Here is a 27125-nt window from a genome sequence, read left to right on the forward strand (position 1 = left end):
GTGTTTAGAGTCCTATTCCGCCGATGCATCGAAAGGGCTCCTTAAATGGCTACAAATGACGTCACACAAGCCGGAGTGTCATGCTGTTGGATGTCGCTGTTCCGGGGGTTGGTCCAATAGAAGAAGTTACGGCAAAAGGCAAGAGCAAACGCGAGTGTTCCTGTCGTTACTGCTTCCAACTCCCGAATGCCGAAGCTCCCGTGGACTAGTCGTAAATACTCCGAATTCCAGGCACACTAGTTGTAAGAGTGTAAGGGGTTACCAGTAAGTTACAAGTGGTTGCGAAGTCGATAACGCCCAAACGCAAAATTCGTGCACCAGCCTTTACTAGCGTTTGCTTACGTTACGTTATAAGTCACCGGAAGATCCGTGCCCCGAATGGCGCGTGCAACGTTGCTCCTTGAACTGTTTGCAAGGTTTCATACGAAGCACGGGTGTCCTGGTGACTCTCAACGCAAACAGACGTCAGCTTCCGTAACATAATGCAACGTAAGAAAACGGTGCTGTGTGTGAACTGGCCTTTTACGCATTAACCGAAGTGACACGTATGCCGAGAAGACCAACTCACAGCGGATCCGGGCAGTTGACGGGTTGTCCGAGGCGGTAGCCCTGGCTTAGGTGGGCGGCCACCTCGAAAGGGTCCAGCTCGGCGTAAGGCTGCTGGGCCAGCGTCATGAGCTCCCAGAGCGCGACGCCGTACATCCAGACGTCGCTGGCGGCCGAGAAGTGGCCCCGCACCAGGCTCTCGAGGGCCAGCCACTTGACGGGCCTGTTCTCACCGTCGCCCAGGCAGTGGTAGTCGTCCGGGTACAGGTCCCTGGACAGGGCGCTGTCCGCCAGCTTCACGTGTAGCCGGTCGTCCACGCTGCGAGCCAAAGTTCCGCCTTGCATTTGCATTGGTGGACGGACCCTTCCCGAAATTGCGCGCTATCTCTCACTGTAACTTGGCCAACGGCACGTGACGGTGAAGGCGAGTCACAGTGAGCCAACCAGCGCGACAGAGGCGAAGCACGTGATGGCCCTTATACCAAAGGGGGCGAAAGCATATCCCAAGCAGTTTGAGAAGAAGGAACTTCCCTCTTACCGTCTTTTGTTTGTCCCAGGTCCCTGATTTTCGACAATCAGGGACCTTCACAGCAAAGAATGTGACCAGCTGTTGAAATATGGCTATGGGCTATCGAGAAAAGCCCTTTACCCGTCGAATATTGAAAGGCAGAACGTAAAGCTTGCCTTGCAAATCTTCAATGATTCCTTGCCTGTGGCATTGCGTGCTCTTGGAGCGAAGCAAAACCTGTTCTCATTTGAGGCCACTGCTACTTTAATCGACATCATACTCAAGTGGTGGTAAATTGTGAATGTGAAAACTCCGCGGAAGGGAAAGAGGCTGAGAGACCAGTTCCAACAACCAGTGGTCTCCGTGGAAAACGATCCAACAAATTTACTTCTTGCACTTGCTTTTGAAATGGCTGGATGAGTGGAAAAACAAAGGCCTTGACAAAGGTACTCTGACAAAGGAAACTCACGCTGCGCTCGAGCACACTGCCTATGCGCTTGTGGAGCTCGCTAGGTACAGCTTCGAAGAGCTTAAAATGACCTATGTTCTTTTTGGTAAGATATACAAACGGACTGCCTAGAGGACCGGTTTGGAAAGTATAGACAACTGGCAGGTGCGCAGTATCATGTTTCTATCAGGCAGATTTATGAAGTCGAAAACAAGCTGCGCATGCAGAGCACCTTGCCGACTATTTCCACTGAACAGCATTGGGAATGTGTACTGAAGCAGGTACAGGCAATGCATCCCAGCTGCAACGTAGTTGTAAGCAGCGAGACGCTTTCGAAGATGCAGGACATCTTTCCGATCCTAGTCTACGTTGCAGGATATGCCGTGTACGTGACCCTTAAGAAGTTTAATTGCGCAAAATGCAAGGACGCGTTGACTGTGGATAAGACAATCACAGTGTCTGCCGCCCATGAACACTATGATCTCGCGAAGCAGTTAGACCGAGGAGGTCTACTGTACCCATCGATGTTCGCGCTCAATGCTGTTGCTCACAACTACGTTGTCGTAGAGCAGCTCGCTACGCAACCAGAACTGCTACTAATGCCCGAACAGCGCCAGGTGATCACGAAACTGACGCTGCATTTTCTGGCCAACGAAGAGTCATCTGACTTCGACACCTGCGAGAACGGCCACTCGAGTGAATCTGTGCTGAAAGACATCCTTCGGTGCAGCACGAACATTTTACTGAAGAGCTTCTGTGGAAAGCTAAACGACAAGCTTCTCGACGCTGCTGACAAATAAAAAAAAAAAAAAAAAAACAACGGAAAGCCGCAATTTTCCAGAAGAAATAGGTGTATTGCTCCTGATGAAGCGCAAACACAAACGAAACTGGATTGTGTAGATAAATGTTTCGCTCCTATAATTTTCGTCCAGTGAAATGTCTTTTACAGCACATGCATGCTCATTCTTGCAAGAAAAAAAAGTGCCCGCGCGGTAAATCGGTGCGAGAACCTCTCTTGAACAGCGCTCCGCACTTTTACCAATCCGCCCTATCGTGTGACGTCACGGGAAGAGAGCTAAGGCCTAAAACGTTTCTAGAGGGTGTTGCCTCATTCCGAGGCACGCTCTGGCGGCGAGAGGACAGGGGTTGGGGGAGAGGCGTCGCAAAATAAACCACTCCACCAGGGGATGATTCAGCGCGGCTATCGTTCTGTCTAATGCAAATGAGGAGAGTGTCCTGTATTCCCCTAGTGAAGTATTTGCCTCCCTCTTGAAGATTAACCCGTCATTCAAAATTCGTACAAAAGCGGCTTTCCCCTCTCTTCCGTCCGTGGCTTCCGCAGTACTGCGTCGCCAAGTTACGGTGAGATGGAGATAACAAGCCCGCGCGCAGTTGTGACGCCACCTAAAGAGGCCACCGCGGGCGGCACGGATTGGACACCAGTGCTGCGGCAGTGTTCGGCTGAGACTCGTCTTCAACCAGTAAGGTCACGAGTCTCAGCCGAACGCTCACGCAGCACCCGTGTCCAATCCGTGCCGGCCGCGTTGGCCTCTTTAGGTGATGTTGCAAGTTCAGCCACAGGCCTTGTTATGTAGATGATGATTTTCATTTCATTTCATTTATTGTACCTTAAGGCCCCTGGGGGCATTACATAAGGGGGGTAACATAGAACACAATATAACACTTCAAGGGTTGAAATCAAATCTAGGGAAAAATAGGTTGAAAGAACATCTGTTAAGTACAAAACGAGCGTGTTGGTAACGGTAATTAGACACGAAGAAGATACATAGAAAGGGGAAACGGACAACGAAGACTTCCAACTAGCAACAACATTTATTGACCCGAAGTTTGCATATATAGGTGAAGGAGGGGAGGGTGAAAGACGCTACAATGGAAAGTGGGAAAGCTATGAGAGAGGGTGTAGAGCCAGGGAAATGAGGGACGATCCCGTGGGGTAGACATCTAATCGCTCGGAGCCGCGGAAACGAGGGACGTCAGCTCTGGCCCCAGGAAGTTTATCTCCCTCCTGGATAAGCCTATGGACGGGGATCCGAAGTTGTTGTGATTGTGGTGCATGGCGAAGGCCTCCATGATCTCTCGTCCGTATCTTGAGGCGTGACCTCCAACCCTGGTGGTCGAGGGAAGGTCGGCCGAACAGGGTTCGCTGCACTCAGAGGTGTGTTTGGCAATCGGGTGGTAACAAATCTCCGAAGTGTCGGAGGCGGCTTTCTTGATCTTGTTTGCATGTTCCCTCACCCGATCGTTTAGGCATCGGCCCGTCTGTCCGATGTATTTAGCACCGCAGGACATGGGAATCGAATACACGCACTCTTTGCAGCAGGTTACATAATTGGTCTGGTGCTTTTTCTGGCACGGGGGCGCTGGACCGGGGTTGTTGACCTTTCTAGAAATGGAAGCTAATTTGAACTTGCAGGAAAATACAACATTGGTGTTGAAGCCGAGCGCAATAGTTTTCAGGCGATGTGAGGTGTTGTGTATGTAGGGGATGCACGCGAAGCGTGACTTACGAGGGAGAGGTTTGGACTTCTGCCCCGCGACAAGTCTTTTGATTGTTGTTTCAATCAGTCTCTCGGGTATCCTGCCTTTATGAGGCGACTAATCTGCTTGGATAGGCTGGGGGCGGAAAGGTGCTGACAGGATTTAACCTTTGCCGAAGCAACTATAGATTTCGAACGATCCCATTTTTTACATTCCTTAAGTGTGAGCTGTTGAAAGGAAGAACGGGCTTAGGGGACCTCTGCTGGTGAGCCCAGCAGATACCTTTGCTAGTTGGGACCAACCTGAGATCCAGGAACTGTAAGCCCTCAGGGGTGGGGGCCTCTTTGGTGAACGTAAGCCCATGTGAGTTCTTCTGGAACACGGTCTCTATGGCTGCAGAGTCGGAGATGGTGGAGTGTAGGATGAGATAATCGTCAACATAACGAAAAACCTTCGCATCGGGAAAATCTCGTTGAAGGTCCGCCTGAAGTTTGGCGTCAACATAAAACAGGTAAATTTCGCTGAGGACAGGAGCCAAGCAAGACCCGATACAAACGCCGGCCTTTTGTATGTACACTTTACCCTCATATTCAACAAGCGTCGATTGGAGATACAGTTGTGTCAATTCGAGAAATGAGGACAGCGAGACGCCACATGAATTTTGAAAGTCTATGACACCTGTCTCGTGGATGGCGTCAGAAATGAAGCCCAGGAGGGTCTTCACGTTTAGGCTATAGTAGAGATCTACAACATCGAGCGAGAACGCTCTTACAGCTTCAGTGCCGGCGTGTAACTCGTCCAGCAAGGGAAGGAGATCTTCCGAATTTCTTAGTCTGAAAGCTTGGGGGAGCTCTAACGTGCCGAGATGTTTCTGCAGAAACTTCGCCAAAGGCCTCTGCCAACACCCCGTCTCGGATACAATGCTGCGGAACGGCACGCCTGGTTTGTGGGTTTTAGAGGAAAAGAAAATAGAGAGGTATTGCTTCGCTGGGGCAAGAACGGCACTTTTTAAAGAAGGGAGGTTAGATGAATCGCAGATTGCCTTCACCCTGGACCTGAGGGATCTGGATGGCCGCGTTTTGAGGCTCGTCGGATTTATCTTGCATTTGTTGTTTGTTCAGGATGACGAACTGACCCGTTTTGTCAGCTTGAAGTAAACTCAGCTCACCTGCCTGAAGTTCTTTGATGACTGGCGTAGAGGCGTTTTTGGCTCTCCTGCTCCCCCCGTGGAAGCACACAGCCCTTGTTCCAGCACCGACGAAGTCTTGACGGCTATCCTCCGAGATCTTGGCGGCGATCTCGTACACCGACGCCAGTTCGTCGACTCTGGAGCTGTTCACGGGCGGGGCAAATTTAAGTCCATGGGCGAGCAGGCTTTCCGTGGCCGGAGACAACGTAACCCTTGATAAGTTGATGGGGGGGGGGGCTCTGGTTGGGCCTTGGTTGACACGTCTCCACCGTTCCTCAGGTGACGGAGAAAATGGTTCCAGGAGTCTGACCGCAGGGTGCTGGCCGACTCCTGTAGAAATCTGAAGGCTGCCTGGCGATCATAGTTGGGTCCCAGGTGTCCGCACATCACGGAGGGCAGGAGTTGTTGCATGACTCGGAGTTCATTAGAGATCTCGTCCCGAGCGATCTGCATCACCCTGTGGTTTGCTTGCCAGTTGCTTGAATGAAATCCCATGATCTGCTTGATGGATCCATGTGGGACCTTCTTGCGAATTGAGTATCCCAAAACACGCAGACGTAAACGTAAGAGTGTCATCTTGGAGAGGAAAACTGCAGCTTGGAAGAATTCACCAGGATCAAACTCCGAAGTCGGTTGCTTGGGACAAGACATGAGAGCTCACGTGAACGAATTAAGTACAAAACGAGCGTGTTGGTAACGGTAATTAGACATGAGGAAGATACATAGAAAGGGGGGACGGACAACGAAGACTTCCAACCAGCAACAACATTTATTGACCCGAAGTTTGCATATATAGGTGAAGAAGGGGAGGGTGAAAGACGCTACACTGGAAAGTGGGAAAGCTATGGGAGAGGGTGTAGAGCCAGGGAAATGATTGAAATAAAATGAGCCAGGGAATTGCACGGTAAAATAACATATGTTATTTTACAGTGCAATATCTTCATTATACAATCATATGCTTAGTAAGTTCTGCTAAAAGCAAGGCATGATCAGTAATTGTTACAATGGACTCAGGTCTATTGTAACAATGAAAAACTCCAAAAAACACCCGCCGGTAAAATTTTTGTCCATTCGAATTTATCCGATAACTCCGAATTGTCATGTGCCCATGCCCCCCCCCCCCCCCCCCCCCCCCCAAAGCAAAAAAAAAAAAAAAAAAAAAAAAAAAATTTTGTTTTTGTTTTTTTACATTTTGAGCAGCGCAGAATCAATGGTCCCGGGGAAATGACACCATAATTATCTTTCAAGCCTCGGACCGTTGTCAAAAGGGGGTCTTACGGCTTGTCTCGTCAAGATTGGTTCAGGAAACCATTCGTGTCGCGACAAAAGCCACTCTTTTGGTTTCCAGTTGGGGCCATGGGATTTGGGATTTAGAGAAAAGAGAGGGTATGTTTCTGGGGGTAACAGTGAAAACTATGGACTTTAGAGATTGTATAAAATAGGGAAGAAGGACAGTTGAAACTTCTCTATTACATCCTTAACCACTCTACCTCGCGCGGCAGCGGTATAGATTGATGGGATGACTACGAGCTTCCTTGCGGCTACCTCCGGCAGTTTATTGATTTTAAGGTATCGACGTTTATCGAAGCCACACTTGTGTGCGACCTTTGTCGTGGGACAAATTATTATTGCCATTGACACCAACGCCAAATTCAACTGAAGAAATCTTAATTGATACAAGCGCGTTTTATATTTTATCTGGCATACGTTTGCATCCGGTTATTATTTATTATTTTTTGATAAGAAACTCTGCGAAATTAATCTCCGAATTTCGGAGAATTGGGGATTTACGAAAAAAAAAAAAACTCTGATAAACACCGAATTTTTGTTAAAAAATAAACTCCGAAAAACACCCTTTGATTTTCACGAAAAATAAACTCCGAAAACAAGGAACCTTAGCGGTAACCGATATCATTTATACAAATAAGGAAGAGCAATGGGCCTAGTACAGTACCCTGTGGTACGCCTGAAATAACTGGTAAGGATTGTGAAGATGTTTCACCAAGACGTACGGATTGGGTTCTAGTCGTAAGAAAAGTTTTTATCCAATTAACTACAGTTGCATTAATTTTTAAGTTTTGTAATTGTACTATAAGTCTGTAGTGTGGCACACGGTCGAAAGCTTTCGAAAAGTCTATAAAGAGAGCTTCTGTTTGTTTTCGTGAGTTAAGATTACTGCGGATATCGGTTACCAACTCGAAAAGCTGTGTTGCGCATGATCGATTCCTACGAAATCCATGCTGGTTAGAAAATAATACATTATTGATATCAAGAAACTGCATTATGGCTGTAAAACTAATATGTTCAAGGAGCTTACTACGTACACTTGTTAAAGAAATAGGCTTGTAATTGCTCAGATCGTCAGATGACCCAGACTTAAAAATTGGAATGACGTCTGCATGTCTCCAGTCATTGGGAAGCATACCAGTAATAAGTGATTGGTTGAAACTTTTACCCAGGTACAGGGACGAGATGTGCTTAGTAATTTTTAAAATCTTACTGTTTATCCCGTCGCGACCAGGAGCAGAGCTGACTGGAAGTTGCTCTATTAATTTTGATATTCCTCTAGAAGAAATAGTTATTGACCCCATTTCGCCAAGTGCGTCCCGAGAAGCTAATCGCGGCATCCCCCTATAAAAATGGCTTCCGCCATTCAATATACATCTGACTGACATCCTATTGCCCCTATCGCCATTCGATTGCTCTCGCTTGAAATTTATGGACACGGTATTACCCCTTTATTGAAGTTTGGCACTGACGTGGTAGGCGCTACAATGGCAATCAAATGGCGACAGAACCCTTTAGCGTCTTTTTATTGGCAGGTGTCAATACAGAATTCGGGTATCGTCTTTTTATACTCATCCTATTGTCAATCAAGCGCCCCCGGTGGCAGTGCAATACCGGCCAAATTCTGCTGCAAGTAAATCAAACTTTAGGTACAAACCATAGTTATAATATACGCCAGAGGTTCAATTGGCTCTTGTGTTCCGCGGCAAATTGAAGAAAACCATACATGGTAAATTTCTTCCAAAATGTAATTTAATTACAATTACAATCATATCGCTCCAAAAGTAGTTTAACCATAATTACAACTACTACTATGTGAAAAATAATATATGACAATTACAAATTACATCAAAAAGTAATGCAATTACTTTACAATTACTTATTTCTGGGAGCGACCATTTTCGTCTATATAACTTCAAACAACATGTTAAGCATGCAACGCATTTCTTCATTCCTTGCCCAAATGTTTGAATCGCCGAATATATGTCACGAATTGTACATTTTTTTGGTAAATTTTCTTAAATTAATGAGAGAAGTTAACAATTTGGGATAATGAAATCCTACGTTCTTATATTTTCAAGAAATAATAATAAATTAGTTTATATACACGAAGACACCAGATCACTAAAATAAAATTGGTTGACACACCTTTGTTAGCCAGGCAAATAAAAATGTGACAATTAGCTATATCTGAATATTTTAATAGTGTTAATATATGACTACATTCTACATCTACACGCGCTAATACAACCATATTTACAGACAAACGTTTCATTTTTTTCTAAATTATTTACAGTGAGTTGAAATACAATGGCTCAAACTAAAAAAAAAGACCCGAATATGGGCTCCCGAATCCATCATGACAATATCCACAGGTGCGAAGTCAGCTCAAAAATGCTTATGCAAATAATATCCGAAGTAAAACCAACGAAAAATAAACGTGAAAATAATACAAAAAATGCGACAGTACTCAAAGAGGGGCGCAAAAAAACTGGCAAACAAATAAATAAAAAAAAATTACTTCATAGACCCTTAAAAACCTCAGCCTCGGCCGCCTTTTTTTTTTTTTTTTTTCTGAAATTTTGTTTTGTTATTTGACTATATTTACGACATTTATTTTTTTATGACTAACACTGAAAAAAAGAAAAGAAAAATGCTGTCGACGACAGTGCTAAAAGCGCGAGCTCGTTGCTTTGGATCGCGCGCCACGAGCGCTCCTGCAGCGGGTGCAGTCATGCCAGTCAAGGCTACTCGCTCGCCGCTTGCACGGCCTTCGCAGCTATTCTATGCAAGGGTGACAATCCGTCGTATTGCACACAAGTACAGCTCCAGAAAAATGCGTACGAAATTACTGCGGCTGGGCTCTGTCGCCTCCGGTACACGTAATCTTCATTTGCAACAGGAGTGACGGACGGCACCGGGCGAAGTTTGAAAATGGAGAACGCTTATTTTGATGTTCCTGAGAACGCGACGAGTACAGGCGGCAATGTTGACAACACGCACCAGCGCGGACACCGCCGAGCCGAGCACCCGGCCACACACACGCCGAGCTACCGACATTTCACAATGCAGTCAGCGGCATCCAAAGAAAACGTGTTGTTGACGTAGAAATAACTAAGATGTCAAAATAAAAGAAAGGGGGGACGGACAACGAAGACTTCCCGTTACCAACACGCTCGTTTTGTTTTTAATTTTTTTTTTTTTTTTTCAAAATAAAAGCTGCTATTTTTACGTCCATGACGCCATTGTCCACGCCCCCTGGATATCCAATCGGCGTCGAAAATACGCAGCCTCCGATTCCAAACCGAAACTGAAATCCCGTCGTAGTTGCTGGTAGTTGTGTGGCTAAGCGAAGTTTCGTATCGCGTATAAAACTTTTTTTTTAATACATCTGTTTTAGTTTTTTAAGTTTGTTAAAACGTTTTATTGTTTCGGTTCGCCACTGTTTTACGAATAATGTTACGTTAACTTTTTTATTTTCGCATTTATTATGCACCTGGAAATAAAGTCGTTTACAAGCCAATCCAATCCACCCTGAACTTCATTTGCGTCGAAGTTTCCGAAGATTTGTTGCGGTTTGGTGTGTCTTTTATTTTTACGTAGAACTCATATCGATCCGATATGCCGCGTCCGAAAATGGATTTTGCGACTAATAAGTGGCGAGGCACCACGCGAGCAAGAATGAACAGCCCTGGAGGTTATGGGCACTGCTCAATTGGCTCATTCCTCGGTGCTTCTCGAAGGTAAGCCTTTTTTCTCTGTGTCCTCCTAAGCTTCCGTTCAAGCATCTCCTTGGTTTGTTTCCTTGCCCTGCCTTTGCCTAATCGCGCCCGAGAAGTGTATTCTGACAGGTATTTTCCTTAGGCGAGCATCTCTCCTCGCGCTTTTCGTCAAACCGTCCGACGGGTTGCGAGTTCTAATCGCGAAGCCATGATTCGGTCACCCAACACGTCGGTCGACCTGGATCGCTAGGTTGGACATTTGAGAAAAGGTACATGGAAGTGACGTAATGCAAAGGAGGAGCGTATCCTAGCAACACTCACGTGGCGGCTCTGCCCACTTTGTCGCCGCTACGTCATCGCAAACTTGACACCCGTCACCCGTTTCAGCGACGTCCGGAGCCAACCACCGACGAGCGGAAGTAGCTACGCATTCCCTGAGGCGTCCCTACGCGCGGGATACGGGGTAGGATTTACTACGACGCGGGGAGCAGTTCCTGAGTTTAGCGAAGGAACGGCAGCCAATCCTGTGCGTCGCTGGCCGTCGCATCTGTTATAGTACAGGTAAAAGTATTGAAAAACAATCAAAACCTTTTGGGCGTTGTTAAAACAAACCTCTTTTTTGTACCCTTTTGCAATACATTTAAGAATTAATTGGAGAGAAAGTTGTTCCAATATGCGGGATGTGCGCTACGCGCCTTCTTCAAACCAAAATGTCGAACCACGAGGAGCCGGGTGTGCCGGGGGCAGCGAAGGGGTCGGCGGAACCAACGGGGAGCGCGCGAGTGACGGCTGCTTTAGTCAGAAACAATTTTTTTATCTTTCGAGTACTTGCTATTGCTGTGCTCAAATAAGAGTGTTTGGCGCAACATCTGTGATAATTCTTTCAAAGTGGTTCAGTGTTTATATGGTGGTATGCTAGTCAGAGAATATATATATATTTTTTTCCTTTCGAAATTTAACTATTGTGCTCAAATAAGACCAGAGTGTTCAACAAGATATCTGTGATATATACTTAAGATTGTCCAATTGCTTACATGGTTCCAGTCGATGCTCAGTTTTACTTCCAAGAATGAAATATTACATTCCATGTTATCACACTTTTATTCATGAAGTCACAGGTTTTTCTTTAAGAAATAAAGCAATTTTCAAAACAAACTACATGTGCACTGTCTTGAGATAACACAATCACCTAACTTTGATGTAGTACCATAAAAGAGATAATAAAATGGAGCAGAAGGCAAGACGCTTTGAAGTATTTGTAAAATGAAACAATGTCCATGACAACAATATCCCTGGTTCAATCAGCAAGTAAGAAAGCAATCTCTGCAAAAGCAAGCATTTCTTTCTAGAGGTAGTCTAAATTACTTCTGAGTTCTTTGCAGGGGCAATCCAGATGACCTGTTGGTCTGGCAATTAAACCTCCGAACCTTTTCTGTCACTGTCGACTGCGTCTCGTGCCTTCTGCTCATAAAAATTAAAATAAAGGCTGTATCGATTTCACCGCGATGCACTCGACACGTATCCGGAGGCAGCACGCTGGCTGTGCGACGAACTTCACAAGGTGTAGGAGCTGAAGAGAGTATGTAGCTTGTGGACGGCCATGACTGTGGAGCAGGAAGCGAAGTGTGCACTTTACGGCTTCCACGGGAAGGGCTTCACTGAGGGCAAGGATGTGACGGGGTCCTTGGTGGTCAGGACCTGAGTCGTGGTGGCGAGAGGTTCCCTGTCGCTGGCGGCGTCCGTGCTGGGCACCACCGCAGCGAGGGCGCTGAGGGGCTTCCCGACGGTGTCCCTGGTGGTCGGGACTACCGTCGTGGCGGCGGACCCCTTGCGTGTGGCGCTCCGCACGGGCACGTCTGCGGCGGGTTCCGAACCGGGCGACAAGGCGCTGCCTCAGAGCCTTCCCCCTGTCCGAGAGGCCGACCGGAAGGCCGACCGGAGGGCCGGCAGGAGCCAGCCTCTCGGGAGCCGACGCTGACCTCTCCGAGCTTGGCTCAGAACCGTCCGAGCTCGGCTCAGACTCCAACTCTGACTCTTCAGGGTCGGAGTCTGACTCCGGTTCTGGCTCGCTCGATGCAAGGCAGATGTTGTGGAGCACTGCACATGCCGAAATAATGGCGGTGGCTGTTGAAGGGTGGTAATACAGAGCCCGGTGCCTTTACAGACACCGGAATCTGTTTTTCAACAGCCCGATGCAGCGCTCCACAACAGACCTGATCGAGGAATGCGCCTTATTAAACCGGCCGCAAGCGGTGGAGGTCGCGTGGTTCCCGGGGACGGGGGTGATGAGCCAAGGCTCCAAGGGGTAGCCGCTGTCACCTGCACATGTAGAGGATGGAACATATTACATTCTTTACTTTTTAAAATAAAAGGCAAGAAAACAGCTGTGTGCAACTATGTCAATTATAATGTAACTTAAGTGTGTTAATATTTCTGCACTACAGTATCAGTTTACATTATGATTAATTAGCACCAGCTTGCCTGCAAACTCCCTGTTATTTCATGTAACTATGTGTTTTCCTGGTGGGTTGTATGGGATGTGTGCACGATTCCTTAGGGGTGCTGTGTTGTATGCAAGTGCATTATTAGGCCCTTGCATCCGACAGATAAAAGCTCTGTTGCTTTTGGGAGTGTGGCCGTGATCTTAGGCACGGGCAGAGCAGAACACGCTGGCCTTGTCTTTGGCAAGCAAGGGGATAAGGCGCCAGTTCGACGAACCTCTTTCCTAATCCTCAGTGGAGTTGGAGATGGGGAAAAAAAAGGGGGTGGTTAGATTGGAAAGGAGTCAGGTCCTGTTAGGACACGGAGGGTCTAATAGGAGGAGCTATATAGGCAGACCGAAGAAGAAGGGGCAAGGAAAAAATCCAGTGTGTGGGACAGAGACGACCCGACGACAGATTTGGCGAGCCCCAAGTGGCCAAGGAGGAATTGATCCCATTCCGTACAAACTGACGACCGTCAAAGCGACCAGGCGAGCCCCCAGGGATCAGCGAAAGAGCTCCAACTTCATGCAAAAACCAACCAGCAAGAGGGTACAGGTAGACAGTAACAGTGAGTGGGCCGAACCGGACAGCGACTCGCACTGCGGTCGCATTCCTTGCATAGTCTATCACTGTCGTGAGATTGGTGTAGTGTGGCTTTCGTAGCCTGCAGAGTGTGAGAGTTATGTGGACATAAACAGAGATTAATGGCCAAACTTTGGGTGTTGTCTCACTTCAAGGAGTTCCATCAACTGTGTCTGTGTGCCTCACAACAAGCACAGTACGTGTGGTACTGTGGCTTTCAAGCAGTGGGAGCCACCGTGTGCGTAAGGAATGAATTAATATGCTCACCAAGCAGGAACCGGCCGTCGCGTGGCACCTGCCCTTGCTCGAGTTGGTTTCGGAGCCAGGAAAATTGCCACACGAAGGAGTCGTGCACCGACCCGGGATACCGTGGGTCGATGCACATTATCCGGCAGTCGGCGTCACAGACCTGAAAGTGAGAGATATATTGACATGTAATTACCTGAATCCACAAGTAGTAGATTGTACTTATGGTTCACAAAGCAGTCGCAATTTCAGAACCTTTTAAGTTATTTTGTCTGACACATGCATGTCAACACACCTTCCTGGATGCAAGGTACAACTAACTACCTTGAAACAAAAATAATGTGTTTTTTTTTTTTACGGAAGCTTGCACGTTTTAACAGACAAATATTATTTTTGGGAGAAGAGTCTCACGGCTCACATGCTACGTAGAGCACACGCTCGCGCAGTCGTGAGACCCCACAGCCCGCAGTCATAAAACGGCATACTTAAACGGTATCGGCAATACGTTTTTTTTTTTTCTACAGATTTGGGGCGCGTTTTGACAACGTAACATGAGTGTACTTACCACCATCACGTTAAGGGCGTAGAAGTACTTGCGGCACCAGTACGCCGCCTTCGTGACGGTGGGGTCGTTCTTGGACGGGCCGACGATGGAGACCATGGTCCCGTCCACGCAACCGATGACGCCGGATATCCTGCCGAGCAGCCTGAAGCCCTTCTCCGCGTCGAACCTCTCGCTCGGCGTCTCGGGGAAGTGGATACAGCCACGCTGGACCCCGAGACGACGCACGATAGCGACGGACACGGCGCGGACCGCAACGCTGACTGTCTTTTGGTCCCGCGCTACGTGTTCGTCGCTCGCCACCATGCCTTGGAAGCTCCCCGTGCCGTAGAAGTGCAGTGCACACAACACTTGAAGCTCCACAGTCATGACCGTCCACGAGGTACGCACTCTCCTCACCTCCGGTTCCTCGCGAAGTTCGTCGCACAACCACCGCACCACGATCTTGGGCAGGCGGTATTGCTTCCAAAAGATCTCCTCCGCGAGCTCGAATGCATCGCGGTGTTCCCGATACAGCCTTTCTGGCGAAAAAAAAAGCTCTATTAAAGAAAAAGACGAATTGACGAGACGGCGACGCCTCGCCGCCGAACACATGCTGTCAATGACACCTAGTTCCGAGCAAGTACCTTTTGAAACGTACTCGGTACAAAACGAAACGTCATTTTGTTGTCACGTCCGGTAGCCGACTCCGCCCAGTTTTGCCGACTCCGCCCACAGTTTTCTAGGGAAATTACGTCACTTTTGTTTCCAACCAATCAGACGTGATGACGTCACTTCCGTGTACTAAAAAAAGGTACATGTACAATGTCGAACCTAGCTATCCTGTCAAACGTTTTATCGCACGTGGGTCGTCACTTCGCGTCGGCACGCATCGCTGCCTACCCATATCTGTACTGGCCAGGTTTCTTTGTCGGCCCGCGCGTCTTATCGCTGTGGGTGATCTCAAGCGACGCGAGCGAAACGCGTAAAAAAAGAAAACATTGTGGTTGGAGCCGTTTGATCTACTGCACTATATGTATATATAGAGAGAGTAAAGCTATACGCACTCCGGAGTGCACTTCGGACGGAAATGGCTATACGCACTCCTCCGAGAGATCATGCCGCTCGGGCCACCCTTTTAGAACGGCGCGTGTATCACTGGGGAGCTCGTTAACACAGCCCCCCACCTGCGTTCACGCCGCTTCGCGGCGACGGTATCGGCTGCTAATTACAAATCGTAACCAGTACACGCCGCTTCGCGGCGTCCAGCCGGCAATCCAAGCCCCGCTGTCCCCGATCGCACCTCGAAAGGGAGTCCCATGCCATTTAGTTTTGCAAAGTTTCTCAACACTCGATTTTTTTTTTTTTTTTTACTGTTTATCGCAAAAAAAAAAAAAAAAAAAATGACCTAAATATTGCCAAATGCCTCGACAAAACAAAATGTTTGAGAAAAAAAAAAAGAAAAAAAAGCAGGCCTACTGCGGATGGAACCCGCGTCCACTTGCGTATGAAGCGGACACCTTGACCCCTATGCCATGCCTCCGCTTAGAAAATTCGTTGTGACCACTCGTTTTATGCGAGAAAAGCGGAGTGCGTATAGCCATTTCCGTCCGAAGTGCATTCCGGAGTGCGTATACCTTTATGCAGAGCTGATCCAACCTGCACTCTCTTTTGCCATTGCCGGTAGCAAATTGTGTCTGTTTAGTATTGCACACCTGCCAACTTCCCCGTATTACCCAGAAGTCTTTTAAATTTTGATCAGTTTGTATGATTGACAGCTAGAAAAACTTCCCGAAAAGAGAAATTACCCTCCCCCTCTCTTTTGTACTAAAGAGTTTTTGCCATCACTGTGGACGGCTGCAATCCCATGAGCATAGGCAGTGCAATATATAAATATAATGAAGTTGTCTTCATGCAAATTTGTTCCCAATATTTCTTTTTAAAACACCCTCCCCTGCTTAGAAATTATCCCGAATTCGGTGTCCCCAAACTTGGAAGGTATGGTACTGTCTGTGCCTTTTCTATCTTGTGTCATTTATGTAACGTAATATATCTGTTCTTCATATTTATAATCGCTGCAGGCCTGGTCAAGGAGGAGTTGCTCAGTGAACTACTAGTTTGAGTTCCCTGAGACGGACACCACTGACATCACCTACAGTGCCGAGGTACAGGCTTAATGGCAGATATCAATAGGAGATGAAGGTAAGCTGTCCTATTTATTTAGCAGTGTCGGAGTAACTCACTTGAGTTTTCATCACTGTTTTCGCTGACAGTTTGTTGCCTGCACACAAAAATGGTCCATTATTTGTCCATGTCCATTAAAATTGATGCAGCCTTCACACTTCTGCGGTTTAGAGCGATTCGCAGACATGTCGATCATAGTCGAAACAGCGTGGCTCATCATTAGAGTTGAATGCTGAGTTTCGCTTAAAAACTTTTTGGCCACTTCGATCACTACAAAACATTATTTGCCTTCTCAGGTACGCGTCACGTCTGTTTGGTTGGACAGCCACCAAGTTGACTTGGATGTCAGCACCTGTTGTCATCAGAACCTGGTTCTTGTGCTGCCACATCATTTTTGGTGGTGGCGCTGTCGTCACCTCCCAGCGCTTGCGCTCCCCGAGTTCCCATTCAAGATGGTGAGTGGTATACTTGTGGGGGCCTCGCTGCTGCAGGTGCTGCCATGTAGCTCTGGCTCGTGGTGGCTCCACCGCCATCATTTGTGCTCCCTGTGATCCCAGCCGGAGTGGTGACAGGGATTATGCAAGGGCTCTTTGTCGCAGGTGCTGCCACGGACTTTGGCTCGTGGGGGTGCCGTCGCTACTGACAAAGCCTTTGCTCCCCGTCGTCCCTGTTGAAATGGTGGCTGGAACTTGGAGAGGGTTTGCCGCCACAGCTGGTCAGTTCAAGTTCCGCACATTCTGCCGTAGCCCTTGGGAATTCGTTCCTTCCATGTTGAGGTTCTAGTAGGAGAAGTCCACCGCTGTTGAGCTACATGTCACCACAGCAGTCAATCTGCAGAGGGGCATGGCCACGTGACCACACTTCTGAAATGTTAGAGCCTTGTTGTGGACATGGAGGCCGGTGTGAGAGATTTAATATGCGTCTGGCACATCTGCCCGGCGAAAGAACTCATGGGTGTGCCACATGGAAAGTGAGCAGACTGTGCAAGTCTCTTTTACAAAATGGCGCTAACAATAGGTAGTGTCTGAATCATTCTTGTCTTACGTAGGTGATACTTTCTAGGCGTAATGTGTTAGTAGATAGCTATGGTGTTATTGCTTAACTCTGAACAAGATACAAAGTATGAGGCATTTTCAGGCCAAGTAAAAAATTTCTGCTCACTTTAATCTTGAAGATCTTACAGAGTTTCACATCATCCAGCAATCCTGAAGGCGATGCACCACATGTAATTATAATTAATATTCCCGCTCTTAGTTTACCAGGAAGGTGTTAAAAAAATTGTAAGTAGTGTTAGTTGCTTAGGAGAGCGATGTGTTGCACCTTGGCGTTCCATTCACTTTGGGATGAGGTGCTTCATTCTTGTGCGTCCTTGGTTGTTTCCTTAGCCCCTAAAGATGTTGGAGATTTATATGTTTTATTTTTGGGGAAACCATGTTATGTTAGTATCTGGCATGCTTTTTTTTTATTGCTGAAAGCTGTTTGAAGTGAGCCTTTTGTCCACCTAAGAGCATAATGATTGGGAGCTTCACTCAGGTGTGTTTTCTGGCCACACCGCAGAGCATGATTGTAAGCATCGATGCATGCTATTGATACCAAGATTGGGACTTCAGAGAGGATCAGTCAAGTCTTCCTATTTTTATTTCCATTGATTCTTTGGCATTCTAGATATCTTTTTGTAAGCGTGTTCACGTAAGCTTGTTCAACTTTCTGGGTCATAGTATCGGGTCGTTCTGTAATTATCATATGCTTTATGCATTTGTTATTAGTCTCATCTGAAGTTGTCATGGGCACATGGCTGACACATTTGGTGCTGCTTTGATTTGGAGGGTAAATATTGTCCGCCATAGGTCTAGCAAACTTCATATATTCTACACTTCAAAATTTTCTCGTAGACCTGATTACTAGGCAATAAGCTCCTTTTCAATATGTGCATTTACTTAAATTGAAAAGCCAAAAGGCTTTTAATAATCAGCCACATGCAGAATAAGAACAGTGTTTCTGCCACCTAGTGTGGGAGAAAATGGGTGGGGGGGGGGGGGGGGGGGGGTGGAGGCCAAAGCAAACGCAAGCAGTGTGAATACAACTCTAGGACTTATATGCGGGGTAAGTGAGGAATTTGAACTGTCTACCAAGACCATGTAGCTCACACATTTAGCAGAGGATAATTGGGTTTGATTTAACAAGGTATTGGGGTGGTTGTAAAGCTCCTATACAGCCCCACATGGAGTCACCCTGCATGCACTGATCTAGACTGCTCGTTTCACATAGATTTTTGTGACCTATTGATCTAACTGCTTCTTTTATTTGCAAATTTTTGTGTTATTCAGGATAATTGGGAACCCAGCAAAAGGTTGGCATGTCATGGAGTAAACATGCCATTGTACAGTGTGCTTCACTCTAAAATGTAATGCATGAGCAGTGGCCAAAGATGATGACACTTGTCTAATGAGGAAATCAATGATACTGCACAAACTGAAGCATATCTTCCTGGGACCGTTGCCATTCCCCTATACAATTATTGCATGACCTCCTTGTTTTTTTTTTTATTGCCCTCAGTTAATTTGGCGAGGACTGGATTGCTGTTATCCTTAATAGGTCGGCGTGTCACGTTTATCTTGAGGTCCAATTAACGGGAAATTTGTTTTGATAAGTTAAATAAGGGGAACAACAAAATATTCAGAGCAATGTCTTTTTTTTTCTTTCTATTTTTTTGCATCACCGAAACATTTATTGGTCACCGCATTGAAACTGGGAGTATAACGCACAAAGAGAACTGCAGTGTGACCCTCCAGTCTCTGCCGTCAGACGATGCACACATTCTGCAACATAAGTGCAGGATCAGCTTTTTTTTTGGGGGGGGGGGGGGGGGGGGGCGGGGCGGGGCGGGGCGGGGCGGGGCGGGGCGGGGCGGGGCGGGGCGAGGCGAGGCGAGGCGAGGCGAGGCGGGGCGGGGGCGGGGCGGGGGGGGGGGGGGGGGGGGGTAGGGCGGGGCGGGGGGCGATTTTTCTGAGATGACATGAAAATGTTGTGTTCATCACCATCAAAGTGATTTGTTGTCTGCATGTTCCCTGCTTTAGTGACAAGGCCACTGACAAGCCGCTTCACGGGTACTAAATTGAACCGCTTGACAAGTTGCTCAAACAATAGTGATACACAAATGGCAGTACGAGGACAAGTTGAAGAACCACAAGTAGCGCTTGTCCTATCACTTCTTCAACTTGCCGTTGTCCATAGCACTATTTGTGTTTTGCTCCTCTTCATCTGCTTCATAAAGAGCAAATATATAAGGCTGCTTAATAAAATGACAGCGTCCGTCAAATCGGTAAACATTTCTCTGTAAAACATATTGCCCTGGCCAAGTCCAAGTCTCGTTTTCACGATGAGTCGCATAGTGAATCGGCTAACAATGGTTGATGAATATGATGTAGTTCTACTGAATCAGTAGCATACTTCAATCTCTCTTCTGCACAAAACCTATGTTTCGGAGTGGTTGACATAGTGTTTTCTCGACAGCCGAGGGGCTTGAAGCAGGTGCTTAATGTCTGTGAGCCTCCACCATTGAAATTTTAACTTGTCACTTGCTCTAGAACTTGATAATGGAGCAATGGCAGATTTTATGAAGTTTGCAAAACCGACGTCGGAGACCTTCGAATGGGAAAGGTTTACAGGGCTAGAAAAATAATGACAGCACGTCCTCACTCACAATTATCTGTAATAAAAAGACGGTGCCCAAAGAACTGTAGCTAGTTTTAAGTGTCACTCGCTGAAGCGGTTTGTATATTGTGTTAATTCCTGCATTATGCTGTTTTTTTTCTGTTTCAGGATCCAGTGTTACATTCCTGTGGCTTTTTGGTTGTTTCCCAATTATTGAAGGGAGTTGCAGGCTTATCATGGGCGACACAGTGCTTTGGTGAGTGTACCTTTTATTTACTGCTTGGCCAATCAAATCGAGTGGCTTTGCAGGAAACTCTCTACAGTTTCAGGATGTTTGAGGGTGTGTTCTCCTTCAGACATTCTGAAATGGCACAAATTTTTTTGTGCTGCATCACTACACTCTGTTGAATGACCAGCTGAAATCGTAGTAGAAGCTACATGCTCGTTGGACCAGTCATATGTCTACCTTTCGCCATGTGTTACACTCCCGCCCATAACCATGTGTAGAAGGCGGGGTCAGGTAACGAGAGGGAGGTGGTTGATTGATCCGGTGGGTGCATAGTTACCACCACAGTCAGCTTAGAGGTGAATGTTAATTACTCAAGCTTTAAATAGGTCACAGTACTCAAAGCTTGAGGAACACCTGAGAAGTTTTAGAATGTTTTTATTTACCGTGTCTACTCGCTCCATGAGTCTCAAACTACGTCCAACTCGGCTAGCCATCAAGCCAATTTTCTTTCGCCGCCAAGCGGCCAGGCCACTTCAAACCAGGCAAAGCATAGCGGTACATGCTTTCATGGCTGCAAGTGTGTAGTTGCGGATGTGATCAAGAGTGAAACCGAGCGGCGCATACACGTAACAAAGCTGGGGTCGAGGAATTGCCCAGCTTTGGACATGTTTCGCCCACCGAATGCATTGATGTCAACAAACACGCGGTCATCTGTAGTGTGCCTTCGGACAGTGAAATCGTGAAAGTGGTTAGGCCTAAGGACGGTCGCGTCACTCACCATGCTGAGTGAGCTTCCCTAGTAAAAAAATTTAAATGTGTAAAAAAATTTATGTCCAACAAACGCGTATGATTCAATAAGATCATATAAAAAAATACAAGAACCTTATAAAAACATATAAGAACAATATAAAATTATATTTGAACTTATAAGAAACTTCTTTTCAGTTTCTTAAAACTTCTTATATAATCTTATATATTTCCTGTATTGTTCTCATACGTTTTTATAAGGTTTTTATATGATCTTATTTGGTCATATGCTTTTATTGGACACCTAAATTTCTTACATGCAAGATTTTTTTACTATTCACTAGGAGGGTGCTTTTCCTTTGACAGAAGGCACACCGAAAGCACCCTAAAAAAAGGTTTTCAAATTGTAGAACATGGTTATTGTAGCGCACCCACGACCAGCCGTCAATGCGCCTCCGTCAGTGGAGACATGCCACAGTACTTTGTCGTGTCATACTGCCACCTAAAATTACATTTTCGCGAAGTGTGTAAATGCAGAAATTTACCCTGCATAATGAACGCACCCCCTAAATATATGTCAATTTCAGAATAAAGAGGTGTGTTCATTATGCGGGTAAATGTGGTAAAAAAGTGAATGATGACTCAAACAAATGCAAAACTCATACATTGGAATTTGAAAAAAATCACCAACCATATCCTACAACAAGGTCCCAACGTTTCAAAAACAGCTTGTTTTTTTCTTCAGGGGTGACTGCTTCCAGATAGGGGACAACAGCTTCGTTTTCTTCTACGATAGTCTCTTCTTTTTCACTTCGTTAGGTGGCTGAGTCCGTTCACGTAGCATGATGGCAATGTGCCAGTGGACCTATTGATGTTTCCTGGTGTTGTTTGGATATGCCATGACTATAAAAAGCTGCTGGCAGAAGTTTGTCTCAACATTTATGAGGGTGTTGGCAAAGTTGGTGCGATATTCATTGTCCTCACAGTGCTCTGCAACAGCGCTGCGCTCGTGGTAGAATTTGCAGTTGTTTTTGTGTTGTTGAATTCTTTCTGGGAAGTTCTTTGTTTTTCCAATGTAGGTGGCATGGAATTGAATATACAATGCCCTGCGCGCTTTGTTTAGAGGGATGGCCTTTAATTCGCAGCATCATACGTCAAAGTGTTGATACCGGTTTGTGGGACACCTGAATACTTTCTTTTACCAGCATACATGACAGCGCTTCGCTAGTCCCCTTTATGTAGGGAACACAGATGCGGGTGTGTGGACGGATGTTTTTGAGTTCCTCTGCCAAAATGTTTACCCTCAAAACTTGCACTGCATGTAGTATTGGCTCTTGGTCTGCGAGAATTTTGTTTTAGTTTTGTGTTTGTTGAGCATTATTGGGCAAATGACAATGGCTATGCCGCCTCATTATGACCACAGTAAAAAGAGCTATACACTTGATAACATAGTCCTGTCATGTTTTTGCTTTGAAAAAAATGTTAACACACAAGATTAATCTATTTCTTGACCCCTTGACTGGGGACCCATGAAAAAAATGTTTTGTCCCTATTTTGCCTATATTTTTTTGTACGGAACTTTTCTTGTGCTACCAGCATAGCTTTAATTCCTAAAGGAAAATTATTTCTGGTGTTAGGGGATAGATGGTGCTTCCTCCCATACGATAAAAGGAGTGAGCGTTTAAAGACGCACTCCCCAAACTGATTGAAGAGTGGTGCATCTATGAGTGCGCTCCCCAAGCTGCTGTTAAAATTGCCAAGCATCCAAAGATCTTATCAAAAGTAATAGATAAATCTTTGTCTAAGGTGAAGTGAATATTTACATTAAATTCAAGTAATGACGCAATAACAACATGGCAGTGCCCACAAGCTGCATGCGCATGAACGAATTTCACCATCCAAATGGATGAATGACCCTTTTGGCAGAACTGGACAATGAGGAAAAGGGTACCAATACTTGAGTGTAGCTTTCTAGGGGCTATTATCATTTTAAATTGCAATTCTCATTTGCTCTTTCAGCTCGCACCTTCACGGAGTACAGCAATGTGGGGAAGCAAGTCGAGGACAGCCTCTCTCGATTTCTGTCCCGGGGGCGCTATGCTCTTCCAGGTAAGCTGCTTCCCTCTCTTAAGAGACACGAGTAGACCCTTTTATTCAAGACAAGAATGACGATAATAATCACATCAAATAAAATGGGGAACAAGGGGACAAAGGAGATTCCTCTTTGACCTTTCTCCCCCTTGTACCCCTTTTCCAAGGATTATTATTGTATTCATACTTATTACATTATTGTGGAGTTCACATTTTGACAACCTGTGGTTGGCTGATGTGTTGTGGAAGTTAAAGCTATTGCACATTCAAACATTGTGTTAAATACAGTAGAACCCTGCTGCTGCATCTTTGTGCAGTCGCAATAAAGGATCATGACATGAGCGAAGACGTAACTGATAATGCCCTTGGGATAGCTATAGATGTTTCAGGAAGCTGTATTCTCTGTTTACCTTACCTTAGCTTTTATGGCTGTAAAAAAGATTGCCTTATTTTATATGTTGACAATTTTTTCAACACTTCTTAAAATTGTGGTTGAACTATAAGTAACACACTGTTTACAGACAAGCTTGTGTTTGCCCACAGCAGCTATGGGCACTGCATACGCAGGAACTAGATTCGTGTGAGCAGACATGTGTGTACATGGGCTGTGTTGACAGCCGCGCCATCGCAGTGATGCGTTGTCTATAGTTGCAGTTAAAAAAATATTGAAATATAAGGATGCAGAAATTCTGAGCGCATCGAGCTAAACCACAGCTGCCTCAAACAAATCACTGCACCCTGCATGCCACATCAAAGCAGTGGGGCTTGATGCAATCAGCACGGCTTGAACGTGGTGGCATGGAGGTGGTAAAGAAAAATGGGGTGTCATGAGAGCCTGAATCTCTTATTGTCATACAAGACCAAGCAAGAAACACAGTGCAGAGAGGCAAGGAGGTAAAATAAAGGGAGTAAAGCAAAAGGAACAGGGTATGTGTTTCTAGTAGTCATGTTGGCCACCTTGAGTGGCAGTGTTTGGGCATAAGAACCAAGAAGGAAATTCATGAAGCCTATAATTCTAACACATATATACTTTTGGACGTTCGATAGGACCGGTTTCCGTGAACATAACAGCCGAGAAAACATGTGAGCAAGGTTCTTCTGTACATATTTTTGAATGTGCTGCAAGAATATTTCTGGTTATATGCCCACTTAATTTATAATGTTTTTCTTCTTTCAGCTGACACCTTACAGACATGTCAGGAAGCAAGGAAAGGTTATTTTTTCACTCATCGTTTACATTTGGGTGATTAACTTAGTCTTGAAAAAAAACACGTCATTTTAATGACATTGTGATAAATAAATTTTGGGTCTTTAAATTGTCCTTCAATCTTTGTTTTCTTCCCATATTCCAAGCCGGCACTATGTGTATCAGGCATGGAATCAATGGTAGGCCATGTAAACTATTGCAGTTTTTTGGCTGGCCAGCTTAAAGTTTACGAGGGGTTGACAATGGCGAAATGGTCACTAAATTCGATCAATTGACGTCTATGTGATAATTATGCCCTTATAAAAATGGTTGATGCCATTTTGTATTATTGTCAAATGGCAACAGGTGTTTAAGAGCAGTCAGTCAGCAGGCAACAGATGTTAATCGTCATTGAGATGTCATCTTGTTGACCCGGATAGCCATTTCGCCACCGTCAACTTTTTGCCGTTCTATTGGTTATTGTCGGTGCATTGCCAGTGTATCTACATGCTAATGCTAATTGGCTATTGGAGGCAGTCAAAAGACTATAAAATGTATAGTCCTTTGATTGCCTCCTTTAGCCATTTAACGTTAACATGTAGATACACTGATGATACACCGACAATAACCAATAGAACGGCAAAAAGTTGACGGTGGCGAAATGGCTATCCGGGTCAGCAGGGTGACGTCTCAATGACGATTAACATCTGTTGCCTGCTGATTGACTATTTGTAAACAGCTGTTGCCATTTGGCAATAATATGACTTTCAAATGGCATTAACCATTTTCATAGGGGTCGGGAACGTTTCGCGAGTGAAGACGCTACTGAAATATTCATTAAATTTGTCACATACTTCATTTTCAGTCAGCTGCTTTCTAGTGCGATCTGAGATGATCAGACTTTTCTTTGAAGAAGGATTGATAATTTTCCAGACTCTCCGTGGACTTGAGATAAGAATGTTATACAGGTCGTTCTCAAACAAATTACGTTTCGCCGTTCTTATTTCACGTTTACAAGTTTTAGCAAATTCACGGAAGCGAGACTACGAGGCGTCATCATTCTCTTTTCTTTTTGCCGACTGGAATAGCCTCTTTTTCTCCCTTAGCATTCTCTTCGTTTTCTTCATTTTCTTCGTTTCGTAAACCATGGCGAACTGGGGTTAGAGATTACCCGACATACCGGAACGTATCGAGAAATGAGGTTGTGAATAAGTTCTTTGAATATACACCAGTTTTCTTCCACCGACCTTGTATTAAAGTGATGCTCAAAGTATAGTATTTACTGGAGGCCATAGCTGTGTGCGCGACTGCTGAGCACGTGCTGACGGCGAGCTCCCACAGATCTTTCGCCACGTGCATTCCGCACCATCGAGGCTGCCGGTCTTAACAGCCTAGTAATGTGATATTCCTATACACCTTTTCCACAAGAGCGCAGCCATCTTGAATGACGTCACTTCTGGTATGCGGTAAAACATCCTTTTGATATCTCCCCGCCGCTGGAAGGTGTTTACGACAAATGCGTGATTGTCCCACATTCTTATTTTGCCTCATATATTCTCTCGCATATTCCAGATTAAAATGTTCTATTATTTCTTCGTCCCGCACGCCAGATACGCGACAGGAAACAGAAAACGTCTATACTCCATTTCCAACCTTTAGTGTACAATGATGTCGAAGCTACCGGCGCGAGCGTGGTTTATCGTAGTCCCTCTTTTGCACGAGAACGCGTAAAAATGAAACATCACACGCTCGCGTCACCCACGAATCATTACAGCGCCGTCTCAAAATCAGACCTCATAAAACAAATATAGGTACACACGTTACACTCTTTGCAAATAAGCATATGATGTAGCCGTCTAGTAACGGCCACCTTAATATCAGAAACGCAACGTGGCCCCTGAACACAGTGAGTAAGTGGTCAATAAATCTTAGCTAATTAGCCAGCTGGTCGTGACGGTCACCAACAGGCAAGTCCACCGAACGGCGGCGTGATGTAAGAATTCGATTCGAAGAAGGGTTATTCATATACCAGTTCCACCCTTCTCTTTTCTATTTACCTGTACCAAATGAAAAGAAAAAAAAAATGTGTATTTTGATTTATTAGTTAAAACGCGCCACATGAAAGAGTGCGTTTTTTGAGGGACGCAACGGACGCCAACTTCAGTCTCAGTCTTCCACCCACACACGCGACAGCCTGTCTAGCGTCGCCACAACCTCCTTTTGCTCTTTTTTTTTCTTCGAAGCTTTTGCAGCTGACAAAGTCTTTTCGAAATATCTCAGAATCCTCTCTCCTGTCTCTTCTGATTTTTTTTTTTTCTTTTACAGTCGCTTTACGTGATTGGCGAAGCTAGTAGTAAGGGTGTTTGGCAGCCGCTCCACTCTCTAAGACCGTGGCACGCTTCACTTTCCAAGGCTAAATAAAAAATATAGGCTCAGTAAAAACGCGAATAAAAACGAACGCTACAGCGTTCGTTTTTATTCGCATTCGTGTTCAAGGGAGCGGTATCACATCGAGACATGTACAAATTACTCAAAAAAGGTAGTTAAGTTAAGTTACTGAGTATTTACGCCAAAAGTAATTAGAGTAGAGTAGAAATTACGCATTTGTAATAGTAATTGAGTAAACTACTAACTACTGTAAAAAAGTAGCGAGTTACTTTGAAGTTACTTTCGAAGTTACTTTTTTATATTTTTGTCGTAGCAAAATGTACATCAATTTTGATCCGTGAAGAACCCAGCGAGCCTAAAATAAATGCAGTCATTTTATGGCTTGCGTTTTCACCAAAATAGTTTATTCGCTCGCAGAAACAACTGACTTACAAAGTTCTTGATAGGAGAGTTTTCCCCTTTTCCTCCTAAAGACGTCCCCAGCCAAGCTAAAAAGGTTTTCTATCGACGCGCTGGATGGAACGGCAGCGTTGAATTTGAGAAACAGGCTGTGCAGGGTCGGGTAGGCGAGTGTCGGTATCTGAGGTGTCCATGA

General features: G+C 45.6%; 2 protein-coding genes across 5 annotated transcripts in view; one reads left to right on the forward strand and one right to left on the reverse strand.

The window, feature by feature from the left end:
• The window catches only part of LOC120846079 (tyrosine-protein kinase RYK), a 44412-nt gene that overhangs the window by 9528 nt on the left and 7759 nt on the right, over positions 1-27125 (reverse strand). The window contains exon 6 of the mRNA XM_040217741.2: positions 569-865. Within this exon, the coding sequence (XP_040073675.2) occupies positions 569-865 (297 nt within the window). The remainder of the gene's footprint in view (positions 1-568; positions 866-27125) is intronic.
• On the forward strand, positions 10025-24277 carry LOC120846083. Of its 4 annotated transcripts, XM_042293886.1 has the most exons (8): positions 10025-10220; positions 16133-16216; positions 16532-16690; positions 16835-16950; positions 20058-20145; positions 22885-22974; positions 24004-24039; positions 24134-24277. In XM_042293886.1, exons 3-8 carry the CDS (start codon positions 16578-16580, stop codon positions 24135-24137), a joined length of 447 nt encoding a protein of 148 aa, XP_042149820.1. In that variant the 5' UTR covers positions 10025-10220; positions 16133-16216; positions 16532-16577; the 3' UTR covers positions 24138-24277. The 4 variants fall into 4 exon arrangements, with proteins under 4 accessions (XP_042149820.1, XP_040359537.1, XP_042149822.1 ...); XM_040503603.2 differs by lacking the exon at positions 24004-24039 and having other exon boundaries at positions 10032-10220; XM_042293888.1 differs by lacking the exon at positions 16532-16690 and having other exon boundaries at positions 10034-10220.

The sequence above is a fragment of the Ixodes scapularis genome, unplaced genomic scaffold (assembly GCF_016920785.2).
Source record: "Ixodes scapularis isolate PalLabHiFi unplaced genomic scaffold, ASM1692078v2 PGA_scaffold5__190_contigs__length_132052651, whole genome shotgun sequence".
Taxonomy (NCBI): domain Eukaryota; kingdom Metazoa; phylum Arthropoda; class Arachnida; order Ixodida; family Ixodidae; genus Ixodes; species Ixodes scapularis.

Excerpts from the sequence above, each read along its gene's own strand:
- LOC120846083 (XM_042293886.1), top strand. The coding sequence starts at position 16,578 with ATGTCAGCACCTGTTGTCATCAGAACCTGGTTCTTGTGCTGCCACATC. Across the intron at positions 16,691-16,834 it reads CCGAGTTCCCATTCAAGATG|GTGCTGCCACGGACTTTGGC; the intron begins GTGAGTGGTATA and ends TCTTTGTCGCAG. Across the intron at positions 22,975-24,003 it reads GGGGCGCTATGCTCTTCCAG|GACCGGTTTCCGTGAACATA; the intron begins GTAAGCTGCTTC and ends GACGTTCGATAG.